The sequence below is a fragment of the Schistocerca piceifrons genome, chromosome 1 (genome assembly GCF_021461385.2).
Source record: "Schistocerca piceifrons isolate TAMUIC-IGC-003096 chromosome 1, iqSchPice1.1, whole genome shotgun sequence".
Lineage (NCBI taxonomy): Eukaryota > Metazoa > Arthropoda > Insecta > Orthoptera > Acrididae > Schistocerca > Schistocerca piceifrons.
Window position 1 is genome coordinate 42,338,794 of NC_060138.1, and position 17,566 is coordinate 42,356,359.

General features: G+C 43.2%; 1 protein-coding gene across 1 annotated transcript in view; it reads right to left on the reverse strand.

The window, feature by feature from the left end:
* LOC124794985 overlaps nucleotides 1-17,566 on the reverse strand; it is a 161,329-nt gene that overhangs the window by 2,983 nt on the left and 140,780 nt on the right. The window contains exon 5 of the mRNA XM_047258734.1: nucleotides 2,905-3,166. Coding sequence (XP_047114690.1) covers nucleotides 2,905-3,166 — 262 coding nt within the window. The remainder of the gene's footprint in view (nucleotides 1-2,904; nucleotides 3,167-17,566) is intronic.

Consider the following 17,566-nt stretch of genomic DNA (forward strand, 5'->3'; position numbering starts at 1 on the left):
GGCAACATTTGACCTGCGCGACAAACGAAGAGTTGGACATCCTGTGACAGCAACCATCGAGTTTCACAAGCAAGATGTTGACAGACTGAATCAGGACGATCGTCTTATCACTCAGAGAGAAACTGCAAGCACAATTGGCTTTTCAAAAGAAAGTGTGGGTCACTTTATTGCTTTGCTTGGCTATCGGAAGGTCTGTGCATGATGGGTACCCTGAATGCTGACTCCTGAAATGAAAGAGCACAGAATTGAAAATTGCCAGGAACTTCTCTCGCATTACGAGAACTCAATTTTGACAGGAGACAAAGCATGGGTACACCATTACGAACTGGAGATGAAACGTCAGTCTATGGAATATGGACACAAAGACTTGCATCAAATTCAAGACGCAGCCCTCAGCTGGAAAAATCATGGACACAGTGTTCTGGGACGCAGATTGTGTTATCCACGTTGATTTCCTTGATCGTGGAACAACAATAAATTCAGAGCGTCACATCACAATGCTGTGACCTCTGAAACGACGGCTAACAAGGATCCGACTGGAAAATGGAAATGTGTTCCTGCACCATGACAATGCCAAACCACATACTTCACGTGCCACCACAGCAGTACTTCGAGATTAAATTTCACCATCGCACGGCATCCTCCACACAGTCCACATTTACCACCCTCTGACTTCCATTTGTTTCCGATATTGAAAGTCGATCTGCGGGGACATCATTGTGCTTCTGATGCAGACGATGAGAGACCTGTGAGACTGTGGTTGCCGAAACAGTGCGTTGACTACTTCCATGGCGGCTTCAGAAAACTTGTTCATCGTTGGCAGAAATGTATCCAATTGGCTCGTGATTAAGTGGAAAAGTGAATATTGGAAATTAAAGATCACATTCTAAGGATCATTTCTGTGTTTGATTTATTAAAATATTCCCACCCAAAGCCAATTTACGAAGGTGGAGACATTACATTTCATTCAACCCTCGTAAATAAATGTCCTTCACTTCACATACAATTGCGTTGTCTATGTTAACCAACATTTCTAAAAGCAAACGGGAATATAAAAACACAAGCACCTTTCAAAATCAGTTCAGCATCTACGTGAAAGCGAATATCGATTGCTGAAGTAAAAATTCAGCACTAGATCTGTATATCTAGAATCAGATTACATGAACAACTGAAAGTAGTACTGTAAATCGGTACTTTCGAAGCCCAAAGATATTCTAGAAATACAGTAACTAGTACATGTTGTGTTCCTACTCAGGTGCAAGCTATCTTCACACTATTTCATGTGCACCAAATACAGATAAGGTATGGAATACAATCATTCGAAAAGTAAACGCAGACCCGATCGAAAAAGAATCACATATGTAGTTTGCTACACACGCACGCTGTGGTGATGTGAATGCAAGTATTGTGTTGGGCAATGAGACCATAAACTGAAACTGGGCTGTAATACTCTTCAGTATGTAACCCGATTTTCTAGCATATCGATCTCCACTGTAAAAGCTGTGTTTGAATTACCTGCTATTAGTTTCCAATTTCCAAAACCGCTTACAAACTTACAGTGTGTGGATACTGCCTGCTAGATAATCATGCAAATGGGACTCAACTGCTGCAGACAAGCTGTTTCCGTAATTTAGAAGCAAACACGCAAAGCAGTCTTTTTTTCGTCATTCCTTAATTGCCTCAAAATTCATAGAAGTATGTTCCGTCTATACAACTAAATGAGAGGCAGTTTGTTTTTTGCCATGCACATTTCGCTTCTTTTATTTCTGGTACATCTACAGTGGCCTATAATACACGTTTCTATTTATATGTATTGTAAATGTATTATGTAGTAGTTCAAATAGCTCTAAGCACTATGGGACTTAACATCTGAGGTCATTAGTCCCCTAGCCTTAGAACTACTTAAACCTAACTAACCTAATGACATCACACACATCCATGCTCGAGGCAGGATTCGAACCTGCGACCGCAGCAGCCGCGTGGTTCGGAACTGTAGCTCCTAGAACCGCTCAGCCACAGTGGCCGGCTATGTAGTAGTTACAATATGTTACTACGTTATATTTGGTCATGTTTTTCTCTGTTTTTCAGATTAGAACCAGCACAAATTTCGTGAGGTTAAATTATTGTTTGGTGTTACTTATGATTTGCAGTTCCACATTATTAGTCCATAAGTGTGGTCCTGGAGATGTGTTCTTTCGAACCCCATGCTCCAGCTGGCTGATGGGGGTGAAAAAACGCTGGAATTCGGACCTCTGGAGCATGGGGGCCGAATCAAGACATCTTCAGAACCACACATATGGACTAACACCCAACGACAATTTAACTTAACGAAATTTGTGATACAGAAGAGAAAAACATGACAAAATGTATCATACTAACGTATTGTAACTACTACATAATACATTTCTCATATGTATGAAAGGAAACGTTTATTACAGGCCACTGAAGATGCTTCATAAATAAAAGAAGCGAAATGCGCATGCCAAAAAACAAACTGCCCTCCATTTAGAGGCATAGACGGAACATTCCTCCCTGAGTACAAATCAGTACACATCTCGCCTGCCTGCACTGCGAGAAAGAGCGACAACTATTTAACGCACTTCTGGAAATTACTTTGTCCCCAACCAACTAATAAATGTGGTGACAATTTTGAGAACTAATGTGCCCAGGAAACGCACAATCTAATTTTCTCCTCCTATCATGTAGTGTGGAAATGGCACGTGCCATTTAAGATGCTACTGAAACGATTACCTGGTCAGTGGAATCTACGTCTCCGAGGACGTCATTTGAGAATTAGCGATACAGTATATAGCTAAAGACCAAAACTTCGTACGCCAATTCGTTTTCGTTTGAAACTTCACTCTCTCCACAACATAAGTATTTAAATTCAGGAAGTTTGCGTACCTGCCATTCGTAAGCGTTGCGCGACTCCTTGCTGAGTTTGTCCAAGTCGTAAGGCAGTCCAGCCAGCTGACTGTACACGTATGCGCAGACAGCATCAGAGTCAATGGCTGGCAGAATGGCCCATATTCCGTCCAACATGGCGCGTGACATCGTAGCAAAATCTTCTGGAGGTTTCTTCAGGTTAGGAACGAAAACTTGCTGCAGCAACATTGAACACAGTTGACGGGTTTCTTCAACACTGTCTGGGCGGCATATGTTGAACCTGTATACACAGAAAAGCATTGTAGCCAGGACCATAGCTCGTATTTCCTTAACGATTTACTAAATCCTTCCATTATTTGTCGAACGTTACTTACAATATAACTTAACTACATAACCAAGGCGCATTTTATTGGTCTTACAAGACATCTTCATGTTATGTCAAACGTCGCGCTTGTTTCTAAAAGGATCATTTCTTTTTCAATTTTTTTAAGGACCCGCGAATTAATGAACAAACAGCTCAGTTCCCAGTAGTGGTGGCTCAGTCGTAAACTGAAATCCAAGAAACGGCATCAAAGACATTTCACGTAGAACAATGAAACAAGGAAATGTAAAGCGACCCCTAGACATTCAACAATATTCACAATAACTCCCGGACGCGCAAAAATATTGACCGCGTAGGAGAGAGATTGAGAGGTTGCGCAATAATTTTAAGAACATCAAAAACTATGGAAACATATTGCGCTGCTTGAAAATATTGTGCTGTCTGTAGGTAGTATTGAAAATTTCTTTGACAGTCTGTCGCGTGCTACAAGAATGATGGCGGTTTCTTATCATTGGATGGAGAATGAGATCAAAACAAGACGAAAGAACATTATTATTAGAGTACTTTAAAATGTATAAATATTTTCGGCATTGTGGGATGTTACAGCAAATGACTAAAAAAAAAAGTGTTGAGAATGATGAATTGTATGATTTGTTGCTCAGAAAGTAGGGAACAATCACGGAGGAAGATGTTTTAAGAAATTTATTTCATGTATGGCTATGAATATCATAGCTAACACTTGGTTTAAGAATCATGAAAGAAGGTTGTATACATGGAAGAACCCTGTAGATACTAAAAGGTATCAGATAGATTATATAATGGTAAGACAGAGATTTAGGAACCAGGTTTTAAATTGTAAGACATTTCCAGGGGCAGATGTCGACTCTGACCACAATCTATTGGTTATGATCTGTAGATTAAAACTGAAGAAACTGCAAAAAGGTGGGAATTTAAGGAGATGGGACCTGGATAAAATGACTAAACCAGAGGTTGCACAGAGTTTCAGGGAGAGCATAAGGGAACAATTGACAGGAATGGGGGAAATAAATACAGTAGAAGAACAATGGATAGCCTTGAGGAATGAAATAGTGAAGGCAGCAGAGGATCAAGTAGGTAAAAAGACGAGGGCTAGTAGAAATCCTTGGGTAACAGAAGATATATTGAATTTAATTGATGAAAGGAGAAAATATAAAAATGCAGTAAATGAAGCAGGCAAAAAGGAATGCAAACGTCTCAAATATGAGATCGACAGGAAGTGCAAAATGGCGAAGCAGGGATGGCTAGAGGACAAATGTAACGATGTAGACGTTTATCTCACGAGGGGTAAGATAGATACTGCCTACAGGAAAATTAAAGAGACCTTTGGAGAAACAAGAGTCACTTGTATGAATATCAAGAGCTCAGATGAAAACCCAGTTCTAAGCAAGGAAGGGAAAGCAGAAAGGTGGAAGGAGTATATAGAGGGTCTATACAAGGGTGATGTACTTGAGGACAATATTATGGAAATGGAAGAGGATGTAGATGAAGATGATACGATACTGCGTGAAGAATTTGACAGAGCACTGAAAGACATGAGTCGAAACAAGGACCCGGGAGTAGACAACATTCCATTAGACCTACTGACGGCCTTGGGAGAGCCAGTCCTGACTAAACTCTACCATCTGGTGAGCAAGATGTATTAGACAGGCGAAATACCCTCAGACTTCAAGAAGAATATAATAATTCCAATCCCAAAGAAAGCAGGTGTTGACAGATGTGAAAATTACCGAACTATCAGTTTAATAAGTCACGGCTGCAAAATACTAACACAAATTTTTTACAGACGAATGGAAAAACTGGTAGAAGCCGACCTTGGGGAAGATCAGTTTGGATTCCGTAGAAATGTTGGAACACGTGAGGCAATACTGACCCTACGACTTATCTTAGAAAATAGTTTAAGGAAAGGCAAACCTACATTTCTAGCATTTGTAGACTTAGAGAAAGCTTTTGACAATGTTGACTGGAATACTCTCTTTCAAATTCTGAAGGTGGCAGGGGTAAAATACAGGGAGCGAAAGGCTATTTACAATTTGTACAGAAACCAGATGGTGGTTATAAGAGTCGAGGGACATGAAAGGGAAGCAGTGGTTGGGAAGGGAGTGAGACAGGGTTGTAGCCTCTCCCCAATGTTATTCAATCTGTATATTGAGCAAGCAGTGAAGGAAACAAAAGAAAAATTCGGAGCAGGTATTAAAATCCATGGAGAAGAAATAAAAACTTTGAGGTTCGCCGATGACATTGTAATGCTGTCAGAGACAGTAAAGGACTTGGAAGAGCAGTTGAACGGAATGGATAGTGTCTTGAAAGGAGGATATAAGATGAACATCAACAAAAGCAAAACGAGGATAATGGAATGTAGTCGAATTAAGTTGGGTGATGCTGAGGGAATTAGATTAGGAAATGAGACACTTAAAGTAGTAAAGGAGTTTTGCTATTTGGGGAGCAAAATAACTGATGACAGTCGAAATAGAGAGGAAAGCGTTTCTGAAGAAGAGAAATTTGTTAACATCAAGTATAGATTTAAGTGTCAGGAAGTCATTTTTGAAAGTATTTGTATGGAGTGTAGCTATGTATGGAAGTGAAACATGGGCGATAAATAGTTTCGACAAGAAGAGAATAGAAGCTTTTGAAATGTGGTGCTACAGAAGAATGCTGAAGATTAGATGGGTAGATCACATAACTAATGAGGAAGTATTGAATAGGACTGGGGAGAAGAGAAGTTTGTGGCACAACTTGACTAGAAGAAGGGATCGGTTGGTAGGACATGTTCTGAGGCATCAAGGGATCACCAATTTAGTATTGGAGGGCAGCGTGGAGGGTAAAAATCGTAGAGGGAGACGAAGAGATGAATACACTAAGCAAATCCAAAAGGATTTAGGTTGCAGTAGGTACTGGGAGATGAAGAAGCTTGCACAGGATAGAGTAGCATGGAGAGGTGCATCAGACCAGTCTCAGGACTGAAGACCACAACAACAACAACATGGCTATGAATATAAGTAAATATAGACCTCTGTGTGTACATTACTTACTCGAGTATAATCATTTAGTGCACATACACTCCTGGAAATGGAAAAAAGAACACATTGACACCGGTGTGTCAGACCCACCATACTTGCTCCGGACACTGCGAGAGGGCTGTACTAGCAATGATCACACGCGCGGCACAGCGGACACACCAGGAACCGCGGTGTTGGCCGTCGAATGGCGCTAGCTGCGCAGCATTTGTGCACCGCCGCCGTCAGTGTCAGCCAGTTTGCTGTGGCATACGGAGCTCCATCGCAGTCTTTAACACTGGTAGCATGCCGCGACAGCGTGGACGTGAACCGTATGTGCAGTTGACGGACTTTGAGCGAGGGCGTATAGTGGGCATGCGGGAGGCCGGGTGGACGTACCGCCGAATTGCTCAACACGTGGGGCGTGAGGTCTCCACAGTACATCGATGTTGTCGCCAGTGGTCGGCGGAAGGTGCACGTGCCCGTCGACCTGGGACCGGACCGCAGCGACGCACGGATGCATGCCAAGACCGTAGGATCCTACGCAGTGCCGTAGGGGACCGCACCGCCACTTCCCAGCAAATTAGGGACACTGTTGCTCCTGGGGTATCGGCGAGGACCATTCGCAACCGTCTCCATGAAGCTGGGCTACGGTCCCGCACACCGTTAGGCCGTCTTCCACTCACGCCCCAACATCGTGCAGCCCGCCTCCAGTGGTGTCGCGACAGGCGTGAATGGAGGGACGAATGGAGACGTGTCGTCTTCAGCGATGAGAGTCGCTTCTGCCTTGGTGCCAATGATGGTCGTATGCGTGTTTGGCGCCGTGCAGGTGAGCGCCACAATCAGGACTGCATACGACCGAGGCACACAGGGCCAACACCCGGCATCATGGTGTGGGGAGCGATCTCCTACACTGGCCGTACACCACTGGTGATCGTCGAGGGGACACTGAATAGTGCACGGTACATCCAAACCGTCATCGAACCCATCGTTCTACCGTTCCTAGACCGGCAAGGGAACTTGCTGTTCCAACAGGACAATGCACGTCCGCATGTATCCCGTGCCACCCAACGTGCTCTAGAAGGTGTAAGTCAACTACCCTGGCCAGCAAGATCTCCGGATCTGTCCCCCATTGAGCATGTTTGGGACTGGATGAACCGTCGTCTCACGCGGTCTGCACGTCCAGCACGAACGCTGGTCCAACTGAGGCGCCAGGCGGAAATGGCATGGCAAGCCGTTCCACAGGACTACATCCAGCATCTCTACGATCGTCTCCATGGGAGAATAGCAGCCTGCATTGCTGCGAAAGGTGGATATACACTGTACTAGTGCCGACATTGTGCATGCTCTGTTGCCTGTGTCTATGTGCCTGTGGTTCTGTCAGTGTGATCATGTGATGTATCTGACCCCAGGAATGTGTCAATAAAGTTTCCCCTTCCTGGGACAATGAATTCACGGTGTTCTTATTTTAATTTCCAGGAGTGTATTATTGCATGACACGTCTCCATAAGTAGGTCTCTAATACTGACAGTGAAGCTGCACTTGTAATGATTTTTTTCCACTCTCAATTATCCCTAACAAGTTTTAGTGAGTTAGTTTCGACGCCCCTTTAACCAGTTTTTAACCACCTTCTTTTCTGCTTGCAGTGAAGTAGAACAATTATCACCGTAGCAGCGTCTTTATCGTCAAACTTTCGAACTGCAAAATTATTCCACAATATTACTAACAATGTAATTGACAGTATTACTGAGCCGTCTAGGGAGAACCTCAATAATACTGCGAGACATTATTGTGTAATGCATGCCATGAGGTGGGAGGTCTCTGGGACCCCTATGCTGAAAACGGCATTTAAGGCGCAACATACCGGAAATTTTTGACTAAAATGAAGTAACATTTAGTTAAAAATGCCGTTTTGATCTTACTGCGGTAAATTAAGCCAGCAGGAACATACTTTTTATCGCACAAAATCACACGTTTTGTGCTATTTTTTTATAGTATACGTAAACGAACTGTTAGAAAACTGAATTTTACAGTCTGAAAAATTATAGTATCTCTGTAACAAGTAAATTTTCACATAGAATTGTATTCTATGGCTTAAAATTGCACGTAAAAATTGCTTTCAATAAGGACAGGAAGAAAGTCTGTAAAAGTGGCATTCAGTGCTGGGATACGCAAATTTCTTTATCACCACGGAGAACACGAGTATACTTGACCTTAAGTAACACTTTAAATATTTGAATGGAAAAACAGAGGACCACGATACGAACGTCCTGAAGTTCTTCCTCTGAATGAGACCTCTGCTAGCGTAACTATGATCACTAGCTATCGTAAAATTGTCGTCCCTTCCCGTTTTTTCTTAACTATTTCACTGTCATCTTCCTCCGAAACGTTCCTACAAGCACATTTTCTACTACATTAAAAAAAAAAAAAAAAAAAAAACAGGTAACGTATTTCACGAGGGGTGGCCTAAGATATCACAACATGTCAGCAACACCTGTCAACAACGCAGGAAGAAGGCGATAACGCAACTGACAGCAAAACATTGTAAAGTTGGTGATTTAAAGAGGATAGGGGGGATATAAAAGCATACCGTCAGAGCTGACGTTGGGAAGCGAGTTTGAAAATCTTCGAACAGCTGAGAGACCTGAGTTCAGTGTTGCCAATTTAGCGACTTTGTCGCTAGAAATGGCGACTTTTTCCTTCGTCTTAGCGACAAAAAAAAACTTTTTAGCGACAAAAATTCTTTAGCGACTTATCTGGCGACTTTTGGAGTACTGACGGCTTTTGAAGTACAAATCAAAACTATTTTGGGCCAGTATTTTCATTAACAAAACGAAGATTTTAACTATAGAATGGATACTACACTGACTTTGTTCTAGATTTACTAAGTTAAATTAAGTTCTTAGCAGATCATGTAGCATTGTTCAGCATTTAGTAAACCTGAATGTGGGAATTGCCTACAGAGTAAGAAAACCTTGACTATAGAACAATTCATTATTCATTACCCACTAGCCTGTTATCGTCGATATCGTATCGATCTATGATTCTTCATCTTTTGAACTCCCTATATTTTTCGAATTGACAAAACATACATAATAATTAAGTATAATAAAATACATTTCTGTCCAGCAACCTCTAATTTTTCGAAATCTTAACTGGCAAACAATGAACAATAGTACTGATATCGAGTTACCGCGTGAGTAGATTGTTTCATGACGTCTAGTTCGCCTGAGTTTTAATGTATTTTCAGTGACTATAAATTGGTGAAACTTATGTTGTGGTGGCTTACATAATGGATTTACCGCAGAAGAAGAAGTAGTACGCTCAAAAATATCGGGATGCGTGGGAAGCAGAACCTGAATTCAATGGGTAGCTGAAACCAGTCGTTGGAGACTTATCTAATTCAAGATGTCAAGTGTGTGCAACAGAGTATTATGCTAAATTGTGTGATATTAGAAAGTATTCGAAAACTATTAAGCATAAACAAAAATTGATTTAAAAAAACACAAGCCACCTTACCTGTGAAAATTGTTCCGAAAACTACAGTTAGAATAGCAAGCAGAGCGGAAGGCGCCCTTTCTTTACTTATTGCTGAACATTGTTCTATTTTAGCTGTAGATCATTTAGGAATACTGTGCAAGAAGGTGTTTTCCGGTGATGAAGACGCTAAAACATGCAATTACATCGTAGAAAGTGCACTAACATTATAACTGAAGTTTTGGCTCCATATTTTACACAATCATTGGTTGAAGATATAGGTAACCAAAAATACAGTGTACTAATAGATGAATCCACAGATGTATCAATATCTAAAATCCTAAGTATCGTTATACGGTTCTATAGTGTAAACAACCAAACCATTAGATCAGCATTTCTCAAACTCGCTGTAGTAGAAACTGCAGATGCAAGAAATCTGGCTGCTGTTCTTGTGAATTCTTTGAAAGATCTCAAACTTCCAATCGCTAATATGGTAGGAATTGGCACAGATAATGCTTCTACAATGGTTGGAATAAACAATGGGCTTTTCGAACAACTCAAGAGAGAATATGTTTTGAAGCATTTGGTATTGATTCATTGCATTAGTCACTCTCCTCAGCTTGCAGTTTCTCACGCCTCTGTGGATACCATACCTAGAAACATAGAATTTCTTGTACGGGAAACCTACAATTGGTTCTCCATTTCACCCAAAAGACAAGAGAAATATAAAAAGGTTTATGAGACAATAAATTGTGGAAAACAGCCACTAAAAATTTTGAAGGTCTGTGCAACACGTTGGCTTTTAATTGAACCAGCAATACGAAGAATTCTGGAGCAGTGGTAAGAACTAAACGTTTTCACTTGCCATTGTTCAAGGCAATTGTTACACTGCCGATCTTTTGTACAAGATGTATTGTGACGACTCAACTCATCTTTACATGTTTCACCTTAAACATACTTTAAAAGACGTACAAATAGCAATAAAAGCTTTTGAAGGAGAAGACAATGACCCCACTAGATTACTAGATACACATTGTATTTCACCGAGCGAGGTGGCGCAATGGCTAGCACACTGGACTCACATTCAGGAGGACGACGGTTCAATCCCGCGTCCGGCCATCCTGATTTAGGTTTTCCGTGATTTCCCTAAATCGCTCCAGGCAAATGCCGGGATGGTTACTTTAAAAGGGCACGGCCGACTTCCTTCCCCGTCCTTGCCTAAGCCGATGAGACCGATGACTTCGCTGTCTGGTCTCCTTCTCTAAAACAACTCAACCCAACTTGTATTTCTCATGCAGTCACTCGGACAAAACATAGTTTTTCCAACTGTTGATTTGTTGACAACACCAGTTCCTAGCGAATGTATGTATGCAAATACGAACCTTGGCTTTATGTTTGAACAGAAATTGTCTGAGTCAAGTTTGTCTGAAGAAAATAAAGTTTATTTGAAGAAGAGATGCATTCAGTTTAGTCTGAAACTCATAAAAGGAATTGAACGAAGACTGCCAAGGAACGTTACGATCCCGAAAAAAAGTCAATGCTGAATGTTGAAGAAACACTAAAAGTGAATAAAAATAATGCTGTAACGGATGCAGCCAAAGAATTGGGTTTTAGTGGCGATTTCATAGACGGTATGCTGCAAGAATGGCATAATATCAACTTCATTAGGTGGAATAACACTACTAACACTGTTCGATTTTGGAGTGAGATTCTGCGGTATAAAAATGCCGCAGGGGAGAATCCTTTTTCTTTGATTTCACAGCTAGCAATGATTGTTCTATGCCTACCGCATTCAAATGCAGAAGTGGAAAGAATATTCAGTTCTATGAACATTATAAAAACTAAACAACGTAACAGATTATCGTTAAAGACAATTAATACTTTGATCATATTGAGAGACCAGCTGAAGAAACAAAATAAAGACTGCGCATCTTTTGACATACCGTCAGACGTAATGGAGCTTATTGGAACGAACAAAAGTTACTGTTTTGCGACAAAACCAGTCGAACGGCATAATCATCTTTTGAGTGACGCTCAACCCTCTACATCAACTACAGTTCTGTCAGAGCATTAAAAAGAAGAGTTATTCGATCTTCTGAGTGACAACGATGAATAGCTCACATACTGGTATGTATATATTTTGTAACCTAATTTGAGTTCTTGCTTTCTTTTGTTACAAATATAGTTGTATATTTCTAGTATATTTGACTACTGTGATTAAAACAACAATTTATGTGTTGCGTCAATTATGATAACATTTTTAATTAAACGTTAGCGTATTTTATATGTATGTTGTTGCAAGCTATGCGTAATTTAATTAAGAGAATATAACAATTACATATGAGACAATTTTTATTAATATTTTATTACCCCTCCCTACCCCACTGGCTTATTGCACCATTCACAGCACGAAATTTTCAGTACACCCCTAGTAAATTCAGTTTTAGCGAATTTCTAGCGACTTTTGATATTGAATCTAGCGACTCGGGTTTTTTAGAGTTGGCAACACTGCCTCAGTTAAGATTGTTCACTGTTTAGGTGCAGCTTGAATGACATGTGGCATTCTCTGCTGGGACGTTTATCCACCTAAATCGGAACGATCCACTGGTTACCCACTCCTTTGTGAAGAGAAAGTATTTTCTATTCACTGTGATTGCTTAGTAAACGTAACTAGTATGAATGCATGTGGATTGTGATAACGTATTCGTATTGTTGATGATAATGGAAGAAAAGGGAAAGGGCGAAACCCCATGTCAGCACGTAACCTACCAACGTGCTGCTAATTATAACGAATGAATTTCAACGTTCACACACTTGCCGGTCAAATACCAGCGGTTAGAATTTCCCCTCCCACCAGCAATGTTCTGTTTCTAACGGTAAACCGAGAGTAGTTACAAAAGACCAAGGGCGCCCGTACCCGGGGGGAAAGGAGGGCCACTGCCCCCCCCCCCCTCCTCGCCTCCCTAGCTCTCAGGGAATGGAAAATTATACTGCAGTCATGTGTTTTACTTTCAAGAAAATTATGTAAAAAGTAGGTATTACGCAGATTTTTAACAAGCTCGAAACTAGGACGTATTTATAGCTACTTACAAGTCACCATTCGTCTTGCTGAATATTACAAAGAGTCCATCCCTCCTCCCCAGAATGCCTTCCCCCACCTGCAAACTATCGTATGGGCTCCCATGATAAAGGTTTAATGTTCCTAATTTTTTGCCTGTTTGCAAATACACTCTGTAGTCATTGTAACTGCTGATATCCCCTTGCCACAGTACTGTAGGACGCAGCGAGATAAGTCAAAATAAAATGGAGCAACCCATGGGCGCCGACTTTCCTAAATTTCTGTAGGTGCATATCAGGCTTGTGTTTTGAGGGTAGTCTAGATTTTTGTTAAAATGATTACCTTTTTTGTTGCTACTGGACTACAGGAACTAGCGGACGACATATTCTCGGATCCCTGATTTTTTGACTGCAGGAGCTTTTCACCACGTTCAGTGCCAGTAACATTCACCTATGATGACGACGACAAACGTATGGCGAATTTGTCCAAAGCGGCTCGCAAACCTACTGTTCGAATTCGAAAGTATATAAAGGGGTAACACTCAGCATTGTATTTCAGCTCTCCACACGCGTCCAGTTATCGTGCCACATTTGAAAATTGCGAAAATTGTTGCGCACAGAAGAGCTCTGAAAATGAGAAATTCAAGGTCTACAGTCGAAGCTCCCGTGCGCTTCCAAGCCATTGTGTCTCACAGAACAAACAAAACGATGGCAATCCGGATTACGTGAAAACAAATTCATTGAAATCGTAAACCACACGGATGTTGTTACCTGACTAAAACAAAAGAAGAAAAAATCAACAACGGTACTGAGGTGGTAGGTCACAGCCGGCTTGCTCGTGTTTCGGTTTGTTCTTTGCTAGTGCTCAGTATCAGCAAGTATTATTTTGAAACGGCTGTTGACGGATGGAGTGAGCGAATTGTAGTGTATCCTTTGTAGGTAAAGGTAAAAGTAAGTCGGAAAGACGGGATTCTATTTATATATACAGTACTTCCATTGTTATTGTGGGGACCGCCTTTTACTTGGACTGAGACAGGCAAGGAAGGGAGGAATGTGTTGCCTAGTTGCTTTCGCACAAGCAGTTTTGAAACAAACAATTACGTTTTAGACGATAGAAATATTAACATCCATCTCAATGTTTTAATTGTTTATTATTTTTCGGTAACGGTAAGGGAGAAATTTTTATTTTATTTTGTTTTATCAAGATAAAAATGTGGTGGATGCGTCGCATACAGACGATTATTTATGTGGGTATTCTAGCCCCGGGGCGACCACGTAGTCGCCAAGCATGGTGCAGCTCAGAGATGATGTGGAGTGCCGCGCGGTAAGTCGTTTTCTGCACCGGAGTGGGAACGAAAACCCGTGTTGAGTTGGTGGAAATGCACGGCGAGAAAGCATCATCATATGGACAGTGGTTAGATGGCGTACATGCTTCCAGTATTGTCAAAGAAGTCTGTATGACGAAGAACGAATTGGCAGAAAAAATGGCTCTGAGCACTATGGGACTCAACTGCTGAGGTCATTAGTCCCCTAGAACTTACAACTAGTTAAACCTAACTAACCTAAGGACATGACAAACATCCATGCCCGAGGCAGGATTCGAACCTGCGACCGTAGCGGTCTTGCGGTTCCAGACTGCAGCGCCTTTAACCGCACGGCCACTTCGGCCGGCGAATTGGCAGACTACATATCTGTTAAGAACCGTGGATGACCAGAGAAGTGGAAACACTGCTGCTCCAAGAGCAGCCTATCACAGTTGAGGTGTTGGTGCAGACAGTGTCTCGGGTCTCGTACGACGTTTTGAAGAAGACGAAAGCGGCCGCCGAATGGGTTCGGCACTGCTCACAGACATCTGCTGCGGATTTGGGGAATTCTTGTGAATTTCGTGCAGCTATGGCTGGAAGGCAGTACGGGAAGGGGTCGTCGTTGAGTGACTGTAGGAGGATAGAAGATGACTTGGACAGGATTTGTGATTGGTGTAAAGAATGGCAGCTAACTCTAAATACAGATAAATGTAAATTAATGCAGATGAATAGGAAAAAGAATCCCGTAATGTTCGAATACTCCATTAGTAGTGTAGCGCTTGACACAGTCACGTCGATTAAATATTTGGGCGTAACATTGCAGAGCGATATAAAGTGGGACAAGCATGTAATGGCAGTCGTGGGGAAGGCGGGTAGTCGTCTTCGGTTCACTGGTATAATTTTGGGAAGATGTGGTTCATCTGTAAAGGAGACCGCTTATAAAACACTAATACGACCTATTCTTGGGTACTGCTCGAGCGTTTGGGATCCCTATCAGATCGGATTGAGGGAGGACAGAGAAGCAATTCAGAGGCGGGAACTCGGGTGGGAGTCTCTAGAGGAAAGGAGGCGTTCTTTTCGTGAATCGCTACTGAGTAAATTTAGAGAACCAGCATTTGAGGCTGACTGCAGTACAATTTTACTGCCACCAACTTACATTTCGCGGAAAGATCACAAAGATAAGATAAGAGAGATTAGGGCTCGTACAGAGGCATATAGGCAGTCATTTTTCCCTCGTTCTGTATGGGAGTGGAACAGGGAGAGAAGATGCTAGTTGTGGTAAGAGGTACCCTCCGCCACGCACCGTATGTTGGATTGCGGAGTATGTATGTAGATTTAGATGTACTGGCACATCGGATGACAGGCATGGGCGATTTCGATATTTTGCAAACGATTTTACGAGGCAGGTTTACGACACCGCTCGCAGGCTAGAAGGCACGGCCCGGCGGGCACTGTATACAAATGTGAAGTAATGTGGGCAGTACAGGGCACCGACGTGCTGTGAAGAAGGCATACGTTTCAGTTACAACAGCGCCTAGTGACCTCCGTTTAGCGGCCGAAGTGGGCTGTCGAAAGCTGACGTATTTATGAAAGAGCATTCCACTTGTCCCCTCCAGAGGAACTGCGTTAGAGTCGTAGGGAAAGATGTATAAATAAGCGAGCACAGTGGCTCAAATCGAGCAGTTGCGTCGCCATTCTGCCCGCGTCTACAACTGGAGAGAATGACGATGGTTTAAAATGCAGGCCAACCACGGCGACCTTCTGGTGATGGATGTCGGTGGTCAACCGGCCCGCTGGAACAACCTCCAACGTCCGCTGCACGTACGAGCCATTGCTGTGACGGGTTGCGTCGCACCTCTGAGCTACACCGGCGCAAGGAGTGAGAGGACTCCCTGGGTGGCATCGTCCGGCGGACTGCAACCTGCCGTCTGCAAAGTCGGGGTCGGGGCGCGAACTAGAGGCCTCCCGGGTACAGAGCTGTCTGCAGGCGCTGAATAAGCTGCCCTGGGCGGACGGCCGGAGACGCTACGGCTCACAAAGACAGAGGTCGGCTGCTTCCCTTCGGCGCTCTACACGGGGTCCACGAGTCGCGCTTGAGGGGGCAGTCAGCCGTGTTACGGGCCAATAGCGCAGTTGAGGACCGCGGCGGCCACGTAGCTGTGGCGTGAACAGCAGCGCCGCGCTACGTCTGCAAGGCTGGGAGACCGGACGCCGACGCTGCAGATTCCGGCACTGGCGCGCGCGGCGCCGACACCGAGTTCACAGAAATGCCCGTCGTGCATCTCCCATGTAATAAAGTCAGTGACACACTTGCCCGTGTTTCTCTGCACGCTTCGGCGTGAGTCATCCCTCTCTCCCAAACTATGCCTCTCGCTCATTCTGACATATTACGACCCCTGAGCTACGGGGCTTGTAACACATGAAACAGGACGAGTGCTGAGTTCATCGGGATCTGCCAGAGAGAAAGAAGCAAAGTAAGCAATGGAAACACGAGGATTCACCAGCACCGAAAAAGGCGAAGACGGAGTCATCATCAGACGAAGGTGATGCTGACTGCTGTTTGGGATTGCCGTGGTGCGATGCTAACAGATTACTCACGCAAGGGACAAACCATCATAGGAGCACGCTTCGTCAAAACGAAGTGAACTGTTGCATGAATCTGTCCGAGGTGGGTGCTTTTGCTCCACGACCACACCCCACCTCATTCTGTACAGGACGCAGCAGCACGTGCTGCTTCTTTGAGCTATCGAATTTTGCCTGTGCCCCATACTCTCCTGACACTGCACTCAGTGACTTCTTCCTCTTTCCTCCGATGAAGAATCATTGCTTGGCAGGCATCTCCAGAACGACGACAAGATCTTAGTACTGGACAGTTTCTTGAACAGCGAAAATTCAGACTTCTGCAACACAAGGTATCTGCCGAGCCATCCACCGGTGAAAGAAATGTGTCGCACTGAAGGCTGAACACGTAGAGGAGGACTAACTCTGTCACCAAGTTTACTAGTCACTGCTTGAATTTTTCGAATCGGTAATATAATCTTTAAAGCTGCTCCTCGTACCTTACACCATGTGATCAAAAGTCTCTGGACACCTCGTTGAAAATGACTTACAAGTTCGTGGCGCCCTCCATCGGTAATGCCGGAATTCAATATGGTGTTGTCCCGCCCTTAGCCTTGACGACAGCTTTCACTCTCGCAGGCGTAATTTCAATCAGGTGCTGGAAGGTTTCTTGGGGAATGGTAACCCATTCTTCACGGAGTGCTGCACTGAGGAGAGGTATCGATGTCGGTTGGCGAGGCCTCGCACTAAGTCGGAGTTCCAAAACATCCCAAAGGTATTCTATAGGATTCAGGTCAAGACTCTGTGCAGGCCAGTCCATTACAGGGACATTATTGTCGTGTAACCATCCGGGCACAGGCCGTGCATTATGAACAGGTGCTCGATCGTGTTGAAAGATGCAATCGCCATCCCCGAATTGCTCTTCAACA